Consider the following 22,360-nt stretch of genomic DNA (forward strand, 5'->3'; position numbering starts at 1 on the left):
CTTCAGTGGCCCGTGGTCTCGTGGACTCGCTCCACCTCCACTCGACCTCGCCCGCGCTCTCACTCGCCCTACAGCGCCACCAGCCGCAGCGCCGCCGCAAACCAATCCGCCGCCGTCGACCTCCTGAGTCCAGCCACCTCCCTCATCTCGTTTTGCTCCCACGGCTTCGCAGTGACGAGCCGCGCCCGCTAAGGAACTCCGCGACGCAAATCCGTGACCGTTGTGAGGTCCTTCGAGCTCGCCGGAGCTCTAAGCCGAGCTGCTCGCCTCCGCCGCCCAATCCCCCTCTCCGGTCCGCCTCCGGCCACGAGAACCCCCGCTGTTGGATCCGAGGTAAGATCCTCCTCCGTTTGCGCCTATCCCCGAAGGCTCCCGTGGCCCGTAGGCCATTTTCCGCCCTTGCCGGCGAGTCTTTCGCCGCCGGTAATGGCCGCGCCGCGCGCGGCCATCCTGTTCCGGCCGGCCGGTTTCTCTCTCTCCCTCCCACTTCTAATCTCAGCCGCCCATCCCCAGATCAGCGGCCGAGATCACGCCATACCTCTTCGCCGTGGCAATTGTGCTAAAGAGACCCTTGCGTTTACTGTAATCAACCCGCGATCCAGATAACCCCGCTTGTCAGCCGCAGCATATTTTTCTCCCAGCCCCCTAAGCTTTTCATCATTTATGCCCACTGTCCCTCGCCGGTTTTAAATTCAGTTTTGATTTATTTTAATTCAAAATTAGTTCGCAATATTTACAAAACTGCCGTCCAGAGCTTTAAATCATCATATCTTTTCTATTTTAAATCTTATTTGAGTGCAATTCACGTCTGCGTGTTCATAGCGACGTGCAAAATAATTTTACAAACTTTTAAATATCTTTTTCCACTGTTGATGTACTGTTCTAATTATAATTCTTGTTTGCTTCATGCGTGACTGTCTGTGGATGTTTGTATGTTGATGTATAATCGAGTATAGACGATGAGCAGTGCCTTGGTGAGTAGGATCAATATTTTGAAGACCAAGACCAGCAAGGAAACTCTGAGCAAGGCAAATATAGTATGTGATCATCCTTGTTGTCCTATTCACCTTAATAACATTTAATCATATGCATGTGTCTACCTTGATACCCATAGAAATTTATCCTAGTTATTTTGATATCCTGATTCCTTGACACCTTGGGAAAATTTGCATATGGGTAGCTGATGCTAGTGCTCAATTAATTATGATCATGAGCTGTAACTTGATTAATGGAATATGCAACGAAAAATAAAAGATGCTTTTAGCAAGGTGAATTAAAGGGTGAGAGCATTTGCCCTTATACATGATGCTTTTGTCCTTCTAAGGACTTATCTGTAAGTGATCATCCAGTACTACAGTACAACCATGAGTGCTATATGGCTCTGGCTTTAGTCAGGTATGAGGATATTTTTCTAGCTTGTTAGTGGTTACCTGAAAGGGCGCAAAAGGGGCGTGACAAGATGGGTATAGGACAACCTCTGTTCTTATGAGTATAGCTGAGAAGGAATTGTGCCATTCGAAAAGGGAGGTTCCTACACCTGCTTGCCACGAAAACCTAGCGGGCCTAACTTGTTAGACGAACCTTTGAGAGACTTCATAGTGAACCCTGCCGACCTTCCTTGGTAGTGAGTCAAGAGATTAGCTATCTTGGGCAAAAGGGTAAATCACAGCTCATGGGTAAAGATGTACAACCTATGCAGAATGTTAAAAACTGTTATAACAGCCGTGCTCATGAACACGAGCGGCCTGGACTCCTTATGGAATAATGACAAATGATCAATGATGTTTTTAAATGCTATCTCATTATTCATGTTATCAGTTTCATATGATTAATTGGGGCATTGCTAAACTTGTTGCTACTAATGCTAAGATTTGACTCATTAAAAAGCTAATTGCAGTAAACCCGTGTCTTAACCTTTTTGAGCCTCATGAACCCATGTTATATTTGTTAAGTACGAGATGTACTTATGCTTGTTTATTTTTATTACTTGGATAAAAATCCTGGATGGATAACAGATTATGACGCTTATGATAAGTTTCCTAAGGATTACTAAACTTATGGTTCACCAGTCAACCGTTCATGTGGCACTTGGAGGCCTCACATGAAGATTAGATTTGAGTTTCCACTACTTTGATAATTTAATTGTTCCAATGTATGGATTATCATTCGATATGTAATAAACTCTGAGCTTGATATAATGTAATTTGTCATTTTATGTGTATGATTGATTCCTGGGCACACACAGGATTCTTCATCCGATTTTGTTCTTAAAATCGGGTATGACAATTTAGGTATCAAAATATGTGCTGCAAGATTTGTAAAAGTCAATAGAAAAATAGCGTCCCACACTTTGTCACGTAGTAGTAGAGGGGGGCTTGCGCGAGGCTTGAGGTTGGAAGTTCAAATCTATAGCCGCGCGTTTCTCTTATAATATAAAAAATACTTTTTTATGGTTGTTTTTCAAAAAAAAATCAAAAATTATTTTCCTAGATACGGACCATGTTGCCAAAAAAAATGACTTGCAGTGGCAGTCCCGGACATGACCTGTCTACACCTTCCCGCAGGCCTATTAGTGATAGGCGTTGTTTGTTTGCAGTCAGTTTGCAAGAAACTAGAGGATCTTACAGCACAAGATCGAGATGGAGGTTATCTGAAGGTTATTGTAGGCCACTTCATCTTTGAAGCAAAGGTGACAATTGCGCTCAGAAGAGAATCTTTCCTTGACCATATGCATGAACTCGATGAAAATAAACAACCCAGATGCTCTTATTATTTAGGTTCTTGCTTATAAGTTACACCGCATCATCCTTGTGTATTCATCCCTCCATTACCAACAAACTTTTCATTCACACCGAGCACATGATTACTATGGTCAATCATTTCCTCCATGGACGGTGGCTTGGTTGGTCCAGAGGGTGGTATTCTCCTCCATGGTGGTGTGGACGGTGACCTTCTATGCCCAGAGGGTGGTGACTTTCTATGCCCAGAAGGCGGTGATTTGCTAGGCCCACAGGGTGGTATCCTCCATTGTGGTGGCATCGCCACCAAGGGTGGCGGATGGCTAGGCCCGGAGGGTGGTACTCTTCCTCGTGGTAGCAGATCCCCAACCCCGTCAGGTGGCAGTGCCACCATGGAAGGAGGCTTCCTAGGTCCGACAGGTGGTATTAAATATGGTGGTGGCATCGCCACCAAGGGCGGCGGATGGCTAGGCCCAGAGGGTGGTACTCTCCCCCGTGGCAGCAAATCCCCAACCATGCCAGGTGGCATTGCTGAGTCATCGTATGGCTGTGCATCTGCCTCCATCATCAAAAGTGTGGTCAGTAGTGTCATTGCCACCACAACCACAATTGGTGATGTGGTCGCTCCGATGATATTATTCTTGCTGCTAGCCATGGCTAGCTTGTGAATTTTTTCTTCTCTTTTTGTGGATCTATGTGGATGGGAGGGTATTGTGGCGGATGGAAGTTGGGCCCCTCTATATGTAGTCGAGCCTAGCTTGTAAATAAGGCATGCATATGGAAATCAATCGAACTAGTGGAATGCTTTTTTTTTTGTCCCTCACATATGTTGGCTCGCATTTATAGTTTCTTGTATTTATCAAAAATGTATATATGCTCAAATGGAAAACTTCTATTGCACTACTGAATATGTATAGCTTGCATTTATAGCTTCCTTAACTTTTCAGAAGTACGTTCAAATAGAAGACCGATTTTGGAATTTGTTTAGTGCATCTTTGTGTTTTGCCACCTTTTTTGTTTCTTAATTAGTCCTTACTAAATTCTATCTTTGAGACATAACATCAAATCTTCATTTACTACTAGTTTTGTATAACTCAATATATCAATATGTTATAATTCAGCCAATTGTAATCATAAGTCCCTTTCAGCCAATTGGGACTTCTATGCCCGCTCTAAATTTTTTCTTCCCTTTGGTGCCCTTGACATTAACTTTTAAAGCGGGTATAGGAGCTCAAACGATTATTTCGAGGGCACAGAAGGGGCAACCACTTTTTCTAGGGGTACATAGGGAATTCTCTATATAGAAATGGGTTTTACTGGCGGTAGTTTTTGTATCTTTATTTACAGGCGGTTTTGTGAACCACCAGCATGAAAGATAATGAATGCCCTATCCATCAGCTGGCCATTAACTTTTAAAGCGGGCATAGGAGTCGAACAATTATTTCGAGGGCACAGAAGTGACAACCACTTTTTCTAGGGGTACATAGGGAATTCTCTCTATAGAAATGGGTTTTACTGACAATATATATAGGCGGTTTTATGAACCATCAGCATGAAAGATAATGAAAATGATGATGTTCCATTGGCGTATGCTCGAGAACTGCTAGTGTAGATCTATTTACACCTGTTATTATTGGCATAACGATGCCGCTTGTGTAAACAAATTTACATTGGCGAAATACTTAGGTTAACCGCTAGTGCTAATGTTTATACTGGTGGTTTGTGTAACAAAGTTGCCTGTGTTAATTAATATCTAGAGGCGGCTCAATAATGTTAACCATCTGAAAAAGATATTTAAAAAAAAGAAATGTTCACTACTACTGAAATGGTCTTCAGATACGGCCATTTTGGATTTCTAGAGTTGGGCACGGCTTCCGTCGCTATTAATTAGCCATTTTCTAAAGGTAGGAGCCATGGCCGCCTCATAATTAACTAAGACGGACGCCCAAGAATAACTTTGTTAAACAGAGGAATCACCTTAAGACGTCCGCCTCTGTTAACTCTTAACAGATGTAGACATAACTAAAACGGTCGTCTCTATTAATGCTTTGTAGATTTGAATTATTTGGTGGTTTCCTGGCAGTAGTAAGAAATACAACAATCATATATCTATTTTCTCGTGCTTAATTTATTTGATCACAAGCATAATAAAACTAAAAGAAATATTCTGCCTCATCAACAAATTAAATCTGGTCTATCTCGTCCTAACATTCCTATGAATCAATCGATAGTTACTCGGCGCCGACGGCCAGTATGTCTCCGGCGGTGGCGCATGGTGGTGGTAGGGAAATCCAGGGCGGCCGGAGGGCACCTGAATAATGTACGGCGGCTCCACCACCGAGGCCGCCGGACGCGGAGGAGGAGGAGACGACGACGCTTGCCCCATATTCTGCGGCGGAGGATAGCTGACCACGGGACCCCAAGGCCTCGGAGGAGGGTCGGAGAAGGGTGTGGGTAGTTCGACGATGCTTCCACCTAACGGGCGCGCCGCCCACGCTGTCGAGGACAGCATCAGCGCCGGCAGCAGGAGGAGGAGCGCGGCGATCACAGGTGCCGTCGTGGAGGCCCTTTGCACCGCCATTGTCGGAGCTAGCAGAGCAGCTACCTGTGGCCTGTGGGTGGCTGAGCTTCTCTGGATTCGTTCTTGGATCTGTCGCAGACTCGCAGCGTTTTCTATATATAGCGTGCACTCAGTAGATGGCTCCGGTGCAGTGCATTTGCTACTGACCTAAAAATAGTGATATTTTATTAATCCATCTCAGAAAAATAGCGACCTTAAAAAAATTGCTATATTTCAGGTATCTTATATCTCAGAAAAATAGCGACCTTAAAAACAATTGTTTGATGCACGCACGTGTGTATAAAAAATTCTTATATGTTGGAGGAATGACAACGTTGTTCTTATGCGTTGGAGGAATGATAACGTTGGAGGTTGCAATAAACATACACACCAATAAATATTAACCATGTGAGACGAAGATCTCTAAGTAACCTTGTCCTACGACAACCACATGCCAGACGTTGCCGGTTAGTGGTTGACACCAAGGCCTAAGAAAGTGGACTTGGCCAGATCTAGGTGAAAGTTCACGAGGCATGGTGGCATCGGTGGAAACCTCATGTTCTAATGGCGAAACATATCAAGGTAATCTAATTCATGTACTATAAAAATTCTATGCGCAATCATTGAATTGAAACAAAACTCTATGCCATCATATAATGATATGAAGTGCAACATGTATTTTTTGCCTCTAGAGAACAATTTGATGGATTCTTATAATGATACCCATCTCTCCCTCTAGAGAATAATTTGATGGATTCTTATAATGATACCGGAATTCTAGTTTCTCAAAAACAGAACATCTGTTCATCCAATATACACACATATATTTATGTACATGAGGCCACATCAAGCATATAAGTTATCTTTGTCAAGTGAGTCTCCTATGTTTTCAGGATTGCACTTCTGGATCATTCCTACTTTACTTTTCTGTCACTGGTTTATTCATCCGTAAGTCGAGGACTATTTTCCTCATCGTCATCTCCAAAGTACATCAAGCTATGGTCTCACTTGTTCCTAAATAAAAAAATACCAAAAGACACCAGACATTAGATCAATAACAATCATCTACCAAGTTCATGCAACATAGGAAATGAGCGGGTACATTTAATCGTACTTAGAATATTAACACTTTCAATAGCAACTGAGACAACTTTATGGTCATCTATGATATAGCTATATGAGAGTAACTGAGTCAGACTCTTTATTGGTTTGAAAAACAACTTAGCATGCCTTCCGATGAAATGGTGACCCACAAACTGAATTAAAAAAAAGACACAAGAGTACAAAGCAATTCAAATATAGTATGCAGTATAAAAGAAAAAGAAGGCAATATGTTTTGCAGTTGTTATAACAATGAGGAAAAGTAACTTTCTCACCATATTTCAACATATGAGTAACGTTAACAGGAAAGAAACTACCAACCTAAAGAGCATGATGAAGCAAGAGTCCACCATCATGCCTAAGGCAGGCTATCCAACGAGGACCACAAAAAAGCCAAACCTGAAATAGATTGAACCCTACACTGTTTATGAGGCTCATTTGCTTGGGCTTTGCAGGGATAATATCAGGACCTTGTGATTCTTAGGCTTGCTGGAGAATTACATTGTTGGCTTCAGCCCAGTGGTCAGTAAGACACCAGAAACAAAGAGGATCTGACAACATGACAAACAACCGTGCTAATCAGTAAACAGGAGACTAGACTGAAGTCAGAATCAATCAAGAGGATAAATCATTATTACATTACCCGTTGCCAGAAATCTCTTGTCAAACAGCATAATGATCCCAAGAAATGAGAAGAGGAATCCAAATCCAGTCTAGCCCAGCCCAATCTCTGTTCAGGGGGAAAAAAAGAGGACACAGACGGTTTAGCAAAAGTTGGAAGAAACGGGGGCGCTGTACATTGCAAGTTTGCAACATAATCACAACACAAGGAGCTGTAGTGTCACAAACGTCATAAAAAAACCATTTTCCTGAATATATTGTGTTATGTCAGTAGCCATGTTTAGCTATTAATTAATGGATACAGAGTGACTGATGGTTCCCATTATTCTTGATTAGACAAAAAGTTGCAACTACAGAGTGACTGATAGTTCCCATTATTTTTTCTTAGAAAAAAAAATGCAACTACATGCCATTAAAATCACGTAGTTCAGAACTTTGGAATTGAGCACATATGCTTATTTCAAAAGTCACATATATGGGGAGGCTGCAGACCAAATAAGTGATAACTGAAAATATGAAACAGAAACAAAGATGCACAACTGAACCTTATTTTAACAATGATGCATAATTGATTTGATACGAAAAGGCTAGGCAAAAGGTCCTGCTCCTTGCCAAATCATCTCGAAAGACCCGCTGCAATCTGTAAATGACAAACATAAATAAGTTGTTGTCTTGTTGATCTCTAAAAAAGCTAAACAACATGCTGGCTTTGGAACTGATGACTCTTTCTTCTTTTACATCTACCTTTGAAAGTTCAGTGCAGCCAAAACAAGGTAATAATAAAATCTGGACATGATTCAGCCGTTACCTCTTGACTGATCCCATGCTACTGTGAGAAGCAGCGCCTTCAGGATCAAATGGTCCTTTTTTGCTCAGCTGAAAGGGAACAAAAACAATTATTAAATCTGAGGTTAGACAAGATGCCACATGGCACCCAAGGAAAATGATATGGAATACGGTTTTAAGACCAAGTTTCAGACAAATACACTGTCAGGGAAATTTTACAACAATTTTAGCTGGGGATACTGACTCTAGCTCCCCAGCTACTCATATCTGCTTCTTGCCATGTGTCATGAGTGTGGCAGTGTACAAATTGAAAATCTTTGTGCATTTCAATTTTGGGAGCTGTGTTTTTAAGGTATATCCTAATATGTAATAATCCCCGTGCATACATTGGACATCCGATAGTTGTTTTGTTTTGTAACTTTGGTAATTTTAAGTCTTATAAACCATGACATGCCTACATGTATTATATCACGAACACTCAAGAACCAGAAGAATCGCATACCTTCTTCGTTAAACCTGAAGAGGAGTGGTGTGCAGTTCACAAACTCGTCCCCGCAACATTTAGGAACATCTCTGTAATTTGTTTGTCCTTTGCCTGTACTCTTGTGATTTACTATTAGAGTGGGTAGCGAACTGCAGCGGAGCAAAGGGGAGGAGCCATCGCTGCCCTTTTCGATGGGGAAGATGTGAGCGATGCGTCTGCCAGGGATCTGGCAGGGTGGTCGCCATGGCTGGCAAGGTCACGTCCGATGCTGGATCTTGAAGGGCCTGGTGAAGGAGGCTGGGGAGGCAACCGACGGCGCGGGCTCGGACGGCGAGGCCGACGGTGCGTGTGCGACGAGGTCCTTCTCGGCGGTCTGTCGGCCGCGGATCAGGGCGGAGCGAAGCCGACGGCGCGGGTGCGAACAATTTTTCGGCGGCGGCGCGGCTTCTCGGCAGGGAGGGAGAGGAGGCCACGGCGTAGGCGAGCCCGGGGCGATCATCAAGATTCGGCGGTGTGTGGATTATGTTCGTGCGGCGTGATCTAGCCTGGAGGTGACCGTGCGTGCGAAGCGTATGTTCGTGCGGCGTGATCTATCCTGGAGGTGTCCGTGCGTGCGAAGCGTGGACTCCGGCGCAAGCAAGGAAAGGGCAAGAGAGGGGGGAATCATGACGGCGGGTACAGGAGGCGGGTATGTTGAGAGGTGGGTGGAAAAAAGATCACGAGAGGAGAAGGTGTTCTGTCCTTTTAAAAGGCAGGAACTCGTAAGATGTCTCACAGAGACCGTAAGACGGTAGATGGCACACAATTTAATTAAGGTATACCGTTAGATTTAAAGATGTTTAGTTTTTCAAGGGTCTAGATATAGAGTGTGTAGAAAATTTTTCGGTGACAGCTATTTTACAATTCCTTCGCTCTTTTATAGTATAGATAGATAGATAAACAACATTATAAATTATTTCTTGTGAGTTGTGTATTTAGTTGTATATAAGATTATCATCTAAAATCAACTTAAAATTCAGACACCGTACCAGAAATATATATAAAAATTCTATCGGTAATGCTGGTAAATGGGCGTCCACCAGCCCGGATGCCCATGTTGGTGGGCCTCACCAAAAGGCTTCGCAGTTTCTGAAAAAAAACTAACGCAGCGCCGCGATTGTGCTCTGTCACGCATCTCGCCCGCCCTCCTCTCCACCGCGCCTTACACTGTCTTTCCTCTCCACCGCCGCCGCACCATCACCGCAGCGGCATGCTCCCCCGCGACCACACAGTCGCTGTCGCCTCGTCGCGCGAGGCCACACCCGCCCGACTATTGCTGCTGCCTCCACCGCGTGCAGGACACCGCTCACCGGTAGGGATGGCAACGGGGCAGATTTGGATCGGGTTGAGTCTCTATGCACCTGAACCCGAAATCAAAACCCTAAACCGCACAGAACACCGTTTCGGGTGATAATCCGCCCACAAAACCAAACCCGCGAATACCCGAAACCCGAATGGATACCCGAAATCCGCTTTGTATGGCAACATAGTAAGACCAACAAGGACTTTCTATAAACATATGTGTCGGGTTCATAAACCCGAGGTCCCAAATGGGCCCACTTCCCAGCAAAAGCTCGGCCTAGCAGACGATATTACAAACGGCGCGCAACTCCTAGGTCGGCCCAGATACCTAACGACAGGCCGGAAGAGCGATCTAGTCTTTGACCAGAAGGCCTGGCCAAGGAGGGGACGACGATCGCTTCCGACTCTGATCCGCTTTTCCGACCGGAAGGCCTGGCCAAGGAGGGGACGACGCTCGCTTTTGACTCCGACCCGCTTTTCCAACCAGAAGGCCTGGCCAAGGAGGGGACGACGCTCACTTTCGACTCTGACCCACTTCTCCGACCGGGAATACACTGGAAACGACCGGCCGAGGACGCCCGCTAGGTGAGGACCCAAGAAATCAGGCGGAGCAGATAAGGTAAGGCGCTCAAGGAAACCACAATACCGTGGACGATACCCTGCACACTTGCAGGACAGTACTGTTAGGCCAAGCTAGAAGGGTACTTTGCAACCTTCCAAACATGTCAGAACACGAACAGTGTGTGTGCGCCGACATTTGTCCTACAGTATGGTAGGCGCTGACATTTGCCATACCAGAAGAACACGATGGAGCCTGCCACATGCATCTAGGCGTCAACAGTATTGTGGGCACCGACAAACTGTCTTGTACCCGACGGCATGGGCAACAAGACAAGAAAACACATACTCTCTCTCTCTCCTAACTTGTAAGGCCGTCCCCTTCACCTATAAAAGGGATGCGCTCTCTCCTAAAAGGACGGTCATTCTAACTCTCACTCTACTAAACTTTAGATATTCTGAGCACTTGAACAGCTCCAAGGCTCTAGAACTCTAAAGATGAACAGAGCATACGTTCCAACTCTTAGCACACGTAGGAGCTCCTGTCACTCTTGGCCCTTTGATCCAGAGTCCGACCGGACCTCTAACACCCCCATCTTATCCCCACTCGTTTGTAACCCCACCGTAAACTTTGAGCACCTGGGCTCAGTAATAAAGTCACTGACTGACTAAAACTGGACGTAGGGCATGTTGCCTGAACCAGTATAAACCCTGTGTCATTGAGTGCTAGGCCACATCCGATCATAACGTACGGTAAAACTACAAATATTTACTTGTTGGTCACTTTTTGCACCGACAGTTGGCGCCGTCCGTGGGGAGAACGTCGTACGTTCACACTTTTAATCATCGGCTGGCCCACCTTTCCGCCATCTTGGTCATGACGAGCTCAAGCGATACGATTTGCTTCATCTCGCTGGAGTTTTCCACGCTCGCACCTGTTGGGATGTAGATTCCTCCCGTCTTCGAGCCGTTCCAGACCTTCCTCTTTGGAAGCCTGGACTTCGTCGCTGACCAGCTCGGCATGCTTCGCCTTCATGAGAAGGCACTTGTCCCGGCGCCCATCAGAGGAGGAGTGCCCTCCATCGGCTTCGGGCCACCCGACGACCTCAACGATGAGATGCCTGCGCTTCGTTCTGAGCCTACGCGGGGCTCAAACCCCACTGTGAGTAACGTACATATTGTTCTTTACTCAATATTTGATATCTTCCACTGACTCTCCGGAGGGACCCCATTGTCCTCACCACAACCACCTTGCGACCGGTTCCCCTACGGCCTCACATCCCCCGTGGACGCGTACACACGGGAGCTCCAAAAGATGCTGACGCCGCCCCCTCTCACATCCAAATTTGTGGGGATGGCGGGCTACGCTCCCACCTCTTTCCACGACCTCATGGATGACGAGGTTGAAAGCGATGGCTCCAGCATCAGCGACGTCGTCACACCTAGCCACCCTCTATCCTAGGAGTGCGCTATGGCGGACGCTTCGGGATAGCCACAGGTGATAGCGGAGTCTCTGCAGACTCACACCCCTCTAGACCCTCGGGCGAAGGCCCTCACGCATGCATAGGAGCACGGCGAGGAGTTACGACAAAGGCGACAGCAACCACCACCTGCGCCGACGTGCTTAGCGCATCACACTGCCCCATGCGCGAGTAACCCAACGAGCGGCACCCGGGGTCATGCCTGTTAGGTCCAGCGCAATATCATGGACAGAGGAAACGATCCCCCACAGTTCGCTCGGACTGGTTAGAACATCGCCGCTGTGGCGATGCTTCTGCACGGCCTTCCTGAGCCTATCGACCCCTAAGAGCAGGTGATCCACCAAAAACTCCAGGCGCTGGTGGAAACCGCTGCCGTTCAACAGGCGGAGAGCTCCGCGTCGTGACACCGACTCGTGGCCTCTTTCCCTACCTAGGGAATAGGGGCACACCAGTTGAATCGCTCTATCTGCTCACCACTACAGTCGTCGAGCGTGGAATAGGAGGCCGTAGCTGCACCACGGCCTGACTCGGCGCCCGCTCCACACCGACCACCCGTGTGTGAATGGCTCGGGCCAAATCAAGACACTCGCAGCGTCATCAAATATCAGTGTCAAGCCTAGCGTGATGATGACGTCCATCATGGGGCGGTGAGAGCAGGCGGCACGAACCCTAGCCGAACCATCGAGGGGAGCGGGGAAATGCGCCCCAAACATGGTCACCGACCAAACGTTGGGAGTCCTAGCCCAGATGGCCTAGGACCATGGGCTTTTGGTCGTCGCATCCAGAAAGCATCGTTCCAACAACGCTTTCGACCACCTACCAACATCGCTAAATACATCGGAGAAACGAATCCCGGTATATGGCTCAAAGACTTCTGGCTCGCCTACCGAGTCGGAGGAGTGCATGATGACCATTTCATCATTCAATACCTCCCCATCTGTGTGGGGGAGCACGTTCGAGCATGGCTCGAATTCCTCCCGCCTGATAGCATCCGCGACTGGGTAGATCTCAAGAGGATCTTCATCGGGAATTTTTAGGGGACGTATCTCCGTCTTGGGAATTCCTGGGACCTCAAGAGCTACCAACAGGAGCCCAACGAGTCCCTATAGGATTACATCCGTAGGTTCTCAAAACGATGCAACTCCCTTCCTAATGACGTTGATGCGGATGTCATCAGCGCATTCCTCTCTTGGACAACCTATGAGTCCTTGATCCACAAGCTCGGCTGTCTGAAGCCCCGTACCACTCGCGACTTGCTCGACATCGTCACGAATAATGCCTTCGGCGAGGAGCGGTCGGAGCGGTCTTTAGTGGAGGCCGAGACAAGGGCAAGGCTAAGCGCGAGGACCAAGACGAAGGCCCCTCCATGCAAAGGGGCAAAAAGAACAAGAAGGGTCGGCGCTGATCGGCCAACTCCGCTTTGGTCACCACGACTGATCATGTGGGTAAGCAGCCCTAGTAGGGCTATCCCGACCACTTTGACAAGCTCATGGAGAGCCCATGCACCAACCACACCTACCCCGTCAAGCACCTCTACAAGGACTACGAACTCCTCAAGTGCTTTCTGCGATAGGCCGGCGGACCAAAAGAAGGAAACGGCAAGGAGGTAGTGGCCAAGAAAGGAGCCATGACGAGCAAGGATGGGGACGGCTTCCCAATCCTGAGGAATGCCTCATGATCTTTGTGGGGGGTATTAACCCCTATACCCTTACGGCTAGGCTTGGGCCGGCCCGGATCAGTGGGTCCAGTCCACCAAAAGACGACGCATGGCCCGGCCAACCTGATTGGAGTCCCGCGTAAGGAGTCAAGGCAGATTTGGCGATCAAGCAAGATCCTGGTTGGTTAGAATATGAATCCTTATCCGGCCACATATGGCAATTGTAACTGGCTAGGATTAGTTTCCAGATCTGTAACCCTACCCCCCGAATTATATAAGGCAGGCAGGGGACCCCTCTAAAAAACACCTCTCATTGACATACAACAATACAAATCAGACGCAGGACGTAGGTATTATGCCTTCTTGGCGGCCGAACCTGGATAAAACCTCGTGTCTGTCTTGCGTCACCGTCTTGTTTGTAGCTCGCGCATCTGTCTGCCGACAATCTACTACCTTGGGCATACCCCTAGGTAGACTGCCGACCATATTTCGTCGATAGTGGCGCGCCAGGTAGGGGGTGTGCGTACTGCTCTCCAAGCAAACAAGATGGTCATCATCTCTGGCACCATGGCTACGCCGAACGGCCTCACGTTCACCGTTGGCCAGATCACCTGGACCACCGGCTCTGACGACTTCGTCGCCATGACCCCGAAGGAGGCATGGATCTAGTCTGCGCCGACCACTGCTTCACCTGCATCGGCTACGGCTCCAACCACGGTAGATACGGCTCCGACCACGGTGGATACGGCTCCGACCACGATGGATACGGCTCCGACTATGGTACATCTAGCTCCGACCATGCCTGCATCATCTTCAACCACGCCGACAACTCGTCATCCGCTTCCCCGCTACAAAGGGAAGCAGATCGACAACACCGACCTGCTCGACTCCATCGATCGGGTCGGCACCAAACTCGCTGAAACCCTAGCTCTGGTAAGTACGATTCAAAGTCAACCTAATGAGCAGGTAACCGCTCCCCACAACAGATCTATCCGACCAGCTCGGACCAGTCATCCTGCATGACTTGGTACAGATCTCGTGGTCGTATCTACTCCTGAAGGGCGCTCCGCTCATCGCCGGCCAGCCTTCGCGATGGGTCTTCGACTCTCTGAGTATGAAGCCTCGACAGAGAACCACCAGGTCTAGCCCTACGGCCTGTGAAACGCTGCCTCTAGCTACGCGTATAACCTACAACACCGCTTGGATCTGTGTTTTATGCACCGACCTCGGCCGAAGCCACGCAACTTCGTCAACATGATCTGGATTGAAGATTATCAAGAAGGATCCATCCACACAGTCCAAGAGGGTGACTCTAGCTCCTCATCTGGCATCGCATCTAATGCATCTATCCACACTGAGCTTCAGCATCATGAAGATGAAGGCGTCAAATACGATCTGGATATCCCAGACCATGCCCCGGGGTTCTCACAATTCCTGTCTTTTCCGCCAAGATGAGGGGATTTGATCCATATTGTCAGCAATGATGAGCCGCCAGCAGTTGGCGAAACAGAACAAGAAAGGACTGCACGCGAAGCACGCAATATTGACCGGTTTAATCGCCGATAAATCGAAGGCGAAGCAGACCAGGAGGCACGACGCATAAGGGTCCAGCCACGTGACCTCAACGATGCTTTCGATAGGGTGGGGGACTGTCGATGAAATATGGTCGGCAGTCCACCAAGGGGGGTGCCCGTGGTGGTAGATTGTCGGTAGACGGTGCGTGTAATCAGGAACCAGATGGTGACACAAGGCGCAGAGACAGCAATTTAGACAGGTTCGGGCCGTCTGGTCGACGTAATACCCTACGTCCTGTGTCTTTGGTGTATTGTATTGAGATGTATACATATTAACCTGTCCTCTAGGGGACCCTTGTCTCTCCTTATATACTCCGAAGAGACAAGGTTACAAGTAAAGTATCCAATTTGGTACTATTACAATATCTAGTACAACTTGTAATCTTGATGTGTACGCCTTGATCTTACGGGCCGGGCCACCTCGGATGGTGCGGCCCATGTACCATCTTGTGGTACCCAGGGGTATATCCCCCACAGTTAGTCCCCGAGCGCCATGTATTCTGATGCGACAAGCCATTTTAACCTTCTCCGAATAGTGAGGCTTGAGTTCTTGACATCTCCGACCACCGTTGTCGCCGGAGAAGTAGGTTGTCCGAAGAATGTATGGTGCTCTTAAGAAGAAAGAAAAATATTTCCGTCCCGAGAAGTGTGCCCACTTGTATTTCTGAAAAGAAATGTAAGTGCGTCTTGAAGCGTAGCATCTTTGATCATCAGAGGCGTAGTGGTCGAAAAACAAGCACATTCACCGCAAGGTGAAGTGTGCCCACTTAGTCCCCGAGCCTGGTAGTAGGTGACGTAGGCACGTTGTGCCAGGGTCTAAAAAGAATTCCCAGTTAAGTTGAGAATCCAATCGTCATACAGGTGATACAAGATGCACCGGCAGGTGCATCATACCGATGTAGTCCCCGAGCTTGCTGGAAGGTGAGGTATGAGCCTTGTAGCAAGGTCTAAACGAGAAAGAATATCCCAACTGTATGCGAGTCGCCAGTCGCATGTAGTTGAGACGCAAAGTTCCCGAGCTATGGTCGGAGAGTGGTCGAGGCAGTCCCCGAGCACAGGTCGAGGAGCGAGCGACGAAGTCCCCGAGCTGTGGTCGGAGAGTGATCGAGGCAGTCCCCGAGCACAGGTCAAGAAGCAAGCGACGAAATCCCCGAGCTATGGTCGGAGAGTGATCGAGGCAGTCCCCGAGCATAGGTCGAGGGGCGAGCGACGAAGTCCCCGAGCCGTGGTCAGAGAGTGATCGAGGCAGTCCCCGAGCGTAGGTCAAGAAGCGAGCGACGAAGTCCCCGAGCATAGCTCGAAATTCCTGCAATATAAATATGTAGAATGGTAGTACATGATGTACAAAATAATAAATTATGGAGAAAAAATCAGCGGTGAAGAAAATACGCTCAGCAGTCATGAGCATGATGTGATAAAGCAGTTGGTGCTTTGTAAACATCAGTGTTAATGTGAAGTTTGTGTTTATACTTAATATAAATTGCTCGACCAGTTAGTATGTAGCTGAGTCTCCAGCCCTAGCTAGCCCGTTAACCATAACGCGGGGCGCGGAGCCCGTGCACGTGTAGGATGAACAAAGCGTCGCTAAGGAGTCACTGCCGACCACCCATAACGCAGAGGGCAGACGCTCGTGCACGTGTAGGGAGGAGCCGGAGATAGGGCCTTTTCTAGAGACATCGAGCGTCAACATGACTGGTCGAGAATTTGCATTAAGTATAGCTATATGTTATATTTAAGATTGTATACATGGACAAACGTTATTTGAAGAATAACCATGACGAGGACGTTGTGGAGAAACGTCATGATGAAAATTATATTAAATATAAATATTAGAAGTGTACTTATCTTTGGATAGAAATCTGGTCGGCGGTGATGAAGTCGTCCGGTCCTCGAGCTTTCCGACCTGTCATCATGACGGTGGTCGCGGTTGTCATAGCGTCATTTCTTCGTGGCAATCATCATTGCGATGTGGTCTGGTGGTCGGAGCTTGGCGGAGCCGCTCGGGACATGGTCTGGTGGTCCAGTGGTCAGAGCTCGGCGGAGCCGCTCTGGACATGGTCTGGTGGTCGGAGCTCGGCAGAGCTGCTCTGGACGTGGTCGACGTGGTCTGGTGGTCGGAGCTCAGCGGAGCCGCTCTGGACATGGTCTGGTGGTCCGGTGGTCGGAGCTCAGCGGAGCCGCTCTGGACGTGGTCTGGTGGTTGGAGCTCGGCGGAGCTGCTCACCACTGTCGATGAAATATGGTCGGCAGTCCACCGAGGGGGGTGCCCGTGGTGGTAGATTGTCGGTAGACGGTGCGTGTAATCAGGAACCAGATGGTGACACAAGGCACAGAGACAGCAATTTAGACAGGTTCGGGCCGTCTGGTCGACGTAATACCCTACGTCCTGTGTCTTTGGTGTATTGTATTGAGATGTATACATATTAACCTATCCTCTAGGGGACCCTTGTCTCTCCTTATATACTCCGAAGAGACAAGGTTACAAGTAAAGTATCCAATTTGGTACTATTACAATATCTAGTACAACTTGTAATCTTGATGTGTACGCCTTGATCTTACGGGCCGGGCCACCTCGGATGGTGCGGCCCATGTACCATCTTGTGGTACCCGGGGGTATATCCCCCACAGGGACAAACAGGTCTTCAGGACTCCAAGCGCCAACGTAGCCGTTGCCATGGCGACAATGCAACAGCTACCCAACACCTCGGAAACCCAAGCAGTTCATGATGAAATACAAGCCTATCTGACGGCTGCTATGGCCCAGACCATAGAGATTGTAAACCAAGCCCGGGCTCCATCCGTCTCAGTCGAGTCAAGCCACAGCCACCAGCACCCAAGTCGCTCACAGCCACTCAACCAACGTGGCTCGCGCAACAACGACCCATCAGACAACCATCAAGGCGGAAACGGTGGCCATGATGGTGGCTAGGATGACAACCACCGTCGGGACGACAACCGCCGCGACGTCTAGGACGATAACCGCCGAGACAACCGCGACAATCGCCACGATAACCACGGTCGCAGGGCTAATCCAGATGGCAATCGAGATCGCCGCAATGGCAATAATGATCTCCGCCATTACCTCGGTGGACGCGATCTGCGCGCTCGCATCAACCAGAGAGCCGACGATCGAGCATCCCACAAAAGTTATCGCCGTATGGAATATGACACTGCCCACGGCCCTCTGGGTTTGAAGCAGTTTACTCCACACCTTCGCCAAGTCATATGGCCCAAGAATTTCAAGCTCGAGAAACTTCAGAAGTACGACGGTAAGGAAAACCCCGAATTATGGGTCATGCTCTACGAAACTGCGTGCAGATCAGCCATGGCTGACAAGCACGTCATGTCTAACTATTTCCCAGTCGCTGTTGGCCATACAGGTCACCAATGGCTGGTCAGCTTGCCAGCAAACTACTTTGACTCTTGGCAGGAGCTCAAGCAAGCCTTCATCGACAACTTCATTGCTACTTGTGAACAACCAGGCAACAAATACGATCTGCAACAGATTCGAGATTGAAAAGATGAGCCACTGCGTGAGTATGTCCGGTGTTTCTCAAAGATGCGCATCAAGGTCCCATCAATCTCCGACAACAAGGCAATCAAGGCTTTCATCACTAGCCTCTGCTTCCACGATGCCCTAAGGGACAAGCTCCGCCGCAAGAGACCTGAATCGGTCACAGCGCTCCTGGCCACCGCTAAGAAATATGCGGACACCGACGACGCTAAAAAGATAATTATTGAAGAAGCAGCAAGGGTTCCATGCTCCGACCACCCCCACACCACGACGACTACCGCGGCAACCATGGTTGGAACGACAATTTTGACCGCCGCAACCAGCGCAACGACTCCCGCGACCACCGCGACCAACGTAATCAGCGGCGTAACCGCCGTGATGATTATAGGAGCAAGCATGCTTGGGAAGACGACGGCAAGGTCAACACCGTTAAAAAGGGTGGCGGACGTCGTAACTACGAAGATGACTATGCCAAAGCATTGAAAGGGCCCTACCAGCTCCATCCTAAGTCAAACCATACCATGGAGAATTGCCGTGTTCTCAAGTCTATCTACACGCGCCAACAGGCTCCGGATATATCCGACAAGCCTAACGATGTAGGGGAACAGCGCAATGAGGATAACGACAATGATGATGCAGACCCTCGTCAAAAGTACATCAAGCCAACCGATCATGTACACACCATCATCGGAGGTAAAGTGTCCATCGAGACCAAACGAGAACGCAAGCTGCTCGCCCGCGCTTGCTTGAACGTGGCCAACACCGACAACCTCCTCGCCGATCCCCAGCTCCCTCCGTGGTCTCACCACAAAATCTCCTTTAGTAGAAAGGACCAATGGGCCGTAATACCTGAGCCAGGACATTTTCCCCTGGTCCTCGATCCTTGTATCAACAAGGTTCAGTTCGATAGAGTACTGATCGATGGCGGCAGCTCCATCGATATACTGTTCAAGAACAGTCTGCCCGCCCTGAAGATAGCTCAGGCGGACCTCAAGCCGTACGAGGCACAGTTCTAGGGTGTTCTCCCCGGATAGAGCTCTACACCTCTCGGGCAGATCACGCTACCTGTGCAGTTTGGGACCCCGGACCACTTCCGCACCGACTACGTCAACTTCGTGGTCGCTGACTTCGACGGCACCTACCATGCTATTCTTGGTCGACCGTCGCTCACCAAGTTCATGGCCATACCTCATTATAGGTATCTGGTGCTCAAGATGCCTACCGAGAAAGGAGTTCTAACCCTCCAAGGCAACGTGTACGTAGCTTATACCTACGAAGACGATAGTTTCAAAATAGCAGAGGCTTACGACCTCTCTATTCGCATGGCCGAGACCATGCTCAACGCTAAGAAGACCTCGACCGACCACCTGGAGATCCTAGAGCTCGAGGCTCCACGCAAGAACATCAAGTCCAAGGAGCACAAGGTGATCCAGCTGGTCGACGGTGATCCCAGCAAAACGGCCCTTATCGGGGCCAACCTGGATCCCAAATAGGAAGACGCGCTCGTCAGGTTCTTGAGGAGCAACGTGGATGTGTTCGCATGGAAACCTGCTGACATGCCTGGTGTACCTCGAAACTTGATTGAGCACTCCTTGAATGTCAACGGCAAGGCCAAACCTATCAAGCAGAAGCTACGACGGTTCGCTCGCGACAAAAAGGAGGTGATTAGGGTAGAAGTTACACGGCTTTTGGCAGCCGGATTTATCAAAGAAGTGTATCATCCGGAGTGGTTAGCCAACCCGGTTCTTGTACGCAAAAAGAATAATGAATGGAGAATGTGTGTTGATTACATTGATCTCAACAAACACTGCCCTAAGGACCCCTTCGGCTTACCTCGCATAGACGAGGTTGTAGATTCAACCGCCGGTTGCGAGCTGCTTTCCTTTCTCGATTGCTACTCTGGTTATCACCAGATCGCTCTCAAAAAGGATGACCAGATCAAGACATCTTTTATCATGCCCTTCGGCGCCTACTACTACATGACCATGTTGTTCGGGCTCAAGAACGCCGGGGCTACCTACCAACGCGCTATACAAGCTTGCCTCAAAGACGAGATAAAAGACGACCTCGTTGAGGCTTATGTTGATGATATAGTTGTCAAAACCAAGGAAGCACATACCCTTGTTGACAACCTAGAACGCACCTTTGCTGCCCTTAACACATTCCAGTGGAAGTTAAACCCAAAGAAGTGCATCTTTGGTGTTCCTTCTGGCATACTACTTGGCAATGTCGTCAGTCACAACGGCATACACCCTAACCCGGAGAAAGTCAAAGCTGTCTTGGACATGAAGCCACCCAAAAAGGTGAAGGATGTTCAGAAGCTTACCGGATGCATGGCCGCCCTCAGCTGTTTCATATCAAGATTAGGCGAAAAAGGATTACCGTTCTTTAAACTACTCAAAGCATCTGAAAAGTTTGAGTGGTCGGAGGAAGCAGATGCTGCCTTCACACAGCTGAAACAATACCTTACGTCACCTCCGGTCCTCACTGCTCCAAGAGAAGACGAAACACTCCTGCTTTACATTGCGGCTACTAATCGAGTGGTCTCCACGGCCATGGTGGTCGAGCACGACGAGCTTGGCCACGTCTACAGGGTACAACAGCCAATCTATTTCATCAGTGAGGTACTCAATGAGTCCAAGACCAGGTACCCATAGATCCAGAAGTTGATCTACGCCATACTGATAACATCCCGAAAGTTGAAACACTACTTCAATGGATATCATGTGGTGGTCATGACTGAGTACCCGCTGCGAGACATCATTAGCAACAAGGATGCGAACGGGCACATCGTTAAATGGGCAATGGAGCTATGCCCCTTCTCCTTGGAATTTGCAAGCCGTACTACAATCAAGTCTCAGGCACTCGTTGACTTCATCGTCGAGTGGATAGACTTAAGCATGACTGCCTCTCCGGGATCCGACGAGTATTGGACGATGTACTTCAACGGCTCTCTCAATATTGACGGTGCGGGAGCAGGAGTCCTTTTCGTTTCACCATCCAAGGAGCAGCTCCGGTACATTCTCAGGATTTATTTCCCAGCATCTAATAATGCCACCGAGTATGAAGCATGCCTACATGGTCTGCGCATTGCGGTTGAGCTTGGCGTTAAACGTCTCTATGTCTACAGAGACTTGGCTCTGGTCATCAACCAACTTAATAAGGACTGGGACACGACCAGCGAAAAGATGGATGCATATTGCAAGTCTATCAGAAAGCTAGAAGGCAGGTTCTATGGCATCAAGTACATACACGTGGTCTGAGACAAGAATCAAGCAGCGGATGCGCTGTCCAAGTTAGGATCATCCCAAGCTAAAATCCCACATGGCGTATTCGTCCAAGACCTGCTCGCGCCTTCCATCGAAGAGGAAGATTCCATGGCAGGCAGGCCTCTAGACCAGCAATTGGTGGCTACGGTTCTGGCGTCGAGCACCACCGAGCCACCTCCGACCACTCATGAGCCCGACTGGAGAATACCTTTCATCAAATACCTAACAGATGGCAGTGGTTACACTGATCGGACAGAAAACGAGTGCCTGATGTGTCGCAGTAAGCAATACCTGCTCGTTGATGGCAAGCTATGGCACAAGAACACAAAGGAGAAAATCTTGATGAAATGTATAACCTAGGAGGATGGCGAACATCTCCTGGACCAAATCCACTCTGGCTCCTACGGCAACCACGCGGCCTCAAGAACGCTGGTCGGTAAGGCTTTTCGAGCAGGGTTCTATTGGCCGTCAGCAGTAGCCGACGCAGAGAAGCTAGTCCGCCACTATGAGGGTTGTCAGTTCTTCACTAAGAAAATCCATGTACCAGCACATGAGATCCAGACAATACCAGCCTCCTGGCCTTTCGCATGCTGGGGACTGGATATGATCGGGCCCTTCAAACCGGCTCCAGGGAAATTTACATGCGTCTTTGTGCTGATCGACACATTTTCTAAGT

General features: G+C 48.7%; 2 protein-coding genes and 1 long non-coding RNA gene across 3 annotated transcripts in view; all 3 read right to left on the reverse strand.

The window, feature by feature from the left end:
* Window positions 1-3,393, reverse strand: part of LOC136510637 (proline-rich receptor-like protein kinase PERK9) — a 53,839-nt gene extending 50,446 nt beyond the window's left edge. Inside the window, exon 1 of the mRNA XM_066505021.1 lies at window positions 2,985-3,393. Within this exon, the coding sequence (XP_066361118.1) occupies window positions 2,985-3,393 (409 nt within the window). The remainder of the gene's footprint in view (window positions 1-2,984) is intronic.
* Window positions 3,394-4,932: 1,539 nt separating this feature from the next.
* LOC136510638 (uncharacterized) lies at window positions 4,933-5,319 on the reverse strand. Its single transcript, XM_066505022.1, has one exon. The coding sequence runs from the start codon at window positions 5,317-5,319 to the stop codon at window positions 4,933-4,935; it is 387 nt and encodes a 128-aa protein (XP_066361119.1).
* Window positions 5,320-5,972: 653 nt separating this feature from the next.
* On the reverse strand, window positions 5,973-8,973 carry LOC136513460 (uncharacterized). Its single transcript, XR_010773368.1, has 6 exons — window positions 8,309-8,973; window positions 7,829-7,896; window positions 7,566-7,660; window positions 7,043-7,129; window positions 6,721-6,950; window positions 5,973-6,312 (listed from the first exon to the last, which is right to left on the reverse strand). It is a non-coding gene; the product is annotated as an uncharacterized lncRNA (long non-coding RNA).
* Window positions 8,974-22,360: the final 13,387 nt, after the last annotated feature.

This window comes from Miscanthus floridulus, chromosome 16 (assembly GCF_019320115.1).
Source record: "Miscanthus floridulus cultivar M001 chromosome 16, ASM1932011v1, whole genome shotgun sequence".
Classification (NCBI taxonomy): Eukaryota; Viridiplantae; Streptophyta; class Magnoliopsida; order Poales; family Poaceae; genus Miscanthus; species Miscanthus floridulus.